This window comes from Octopus bimaculoides, chromosome 3 (genome assembly GCF_001194135.2).
Source record: "Octopus bimaculoides isolate UCB-OBI-ISO-001 chromosome 3, ASM119413v2, whole genome shotgun sequence".
Classification (NCBI taxonomy): domain Eukaryota; kingdom Metazoa; phylum Mollusca; class Cephalopoda; order Octopoda; family Octopodidae; genus Octopus; species Octopus bimaculoides.
In genome coordinates, this window is record NC_068983.1 from 163,781,727 (window position 1) to 163,782,895 (window position 1,169).

A 1,169-nucleotide genomic window follows, 5' to 3' on the forward strand; every position below is an offset into this window, starting at 1 on the left:
ACTTATTCTATCGGTCTCTTTTTGCCAAACTGCTAAGTTACGGGGATGTAAACACACCAGCATCGGTTGTCAAGCGAAGTTGGGGGGGACAAACACAGACACACAAACATATACACACACATACATATATATGTATATATACACATATATATATTTATATACATATACACGACGGGCTTCTTTCAGTTTCTGTTTACCAAATCCACTCACAGGGCTTTGGTCAGCCCAAGGCTATAGTAGACGACACTTGCCCAAGGTGCCACCACACAGTAGGACTGAACCTAGAACCATGTGGTTCATAAGCAAGCTACTTACCACACAGCCACTCCTCTTGTTACTATTTCCATATATATTTAATAAACATAGACAGTTTGTCTAATTATTGTAGAAATTAGAAGATTTAATGCTTCACCGTGGACAAATGTTTCGTTCCAGTCAGGAAACTTCAGATTATTTATTTATCGCTCTGTTTATCCATCGTTTCTCCTCCTATCTTTCCTTTACTCCCCCACTCTCTCTCTCTCTCTCTCTCTCTCTCTCCCTCCTTTTTCTCTCGCCATTTATCTCCATCCATCATTCTGTCTGTTCATCTAATTTTCTCTCTATTTATATCTGTTGCCACCTTTTACCCTATTTCTGTATTTCCTCTGTTTTATTTTTTTTAGGTTTGATTGAGTCGGAAATTACAGCACACCTATGTCGGGAAAGACCGTATCTTTATGTTTCCTGTCGTTATGGTTCCTGGTGGGGCTAGTACACTGTTGGCCCCACGTCAAAGCAAAGGTAGGCAGCACTTTATCTACTTGAACTTTACCACTTTTTTTAATTATCATCATCATCATCATCACCAACTAGAGCAACCGACATTATCATCATTGTTATTGTTGTCATCATCATCATAATCATCATAAGCATAATAATCATCATCATCATCATCATCATCATCATCATCATGATGATGATGTCATCATCATACCACCACCACCACCACCACCACTGCCCCCCCACCATCCTCATCATCATCATAATTTCCAATTTATCGCCTCCGATCCTTCTAAGTATTCCTTTGCCCTGCTACCCACCCCTGCTCCCGCCCCACCTTCGTTACTCATACCAATGACAACAGCATCAACAACTGCACCAGTAGCAGCTGCAACTGAAGCAGCAGT

At 40.8% G+C, this 1,169-nt stretch overlaps 1 protein-coding gene across 3 annotated transcripts in view; it reads left to right on the plus strand.

The window, feature by feature from the left end:
• LOC106875235 (follistatin-related protein 5) overlaps positions 1–1,169 on the plus strand; it is a 370,169-nt gene that overhangs the window by 46,841 nt on the left and 322,159 nt on the right. For all 3 annotated transcript variants that reach the window (XM_014923295.2, XM_014923296.2, XM_052966672.1), the window contains exon 2: positions 666–783. In XM_014923295.2, the coding sequence (XP_014778781.1) occupies positions 697–783 (87 nt within the window). In that variant the 5' untranslated portion in view covers positions 666–696. The remainder of the gene's footprint in view (positions 1–665; positions 784–1,169) is intronic.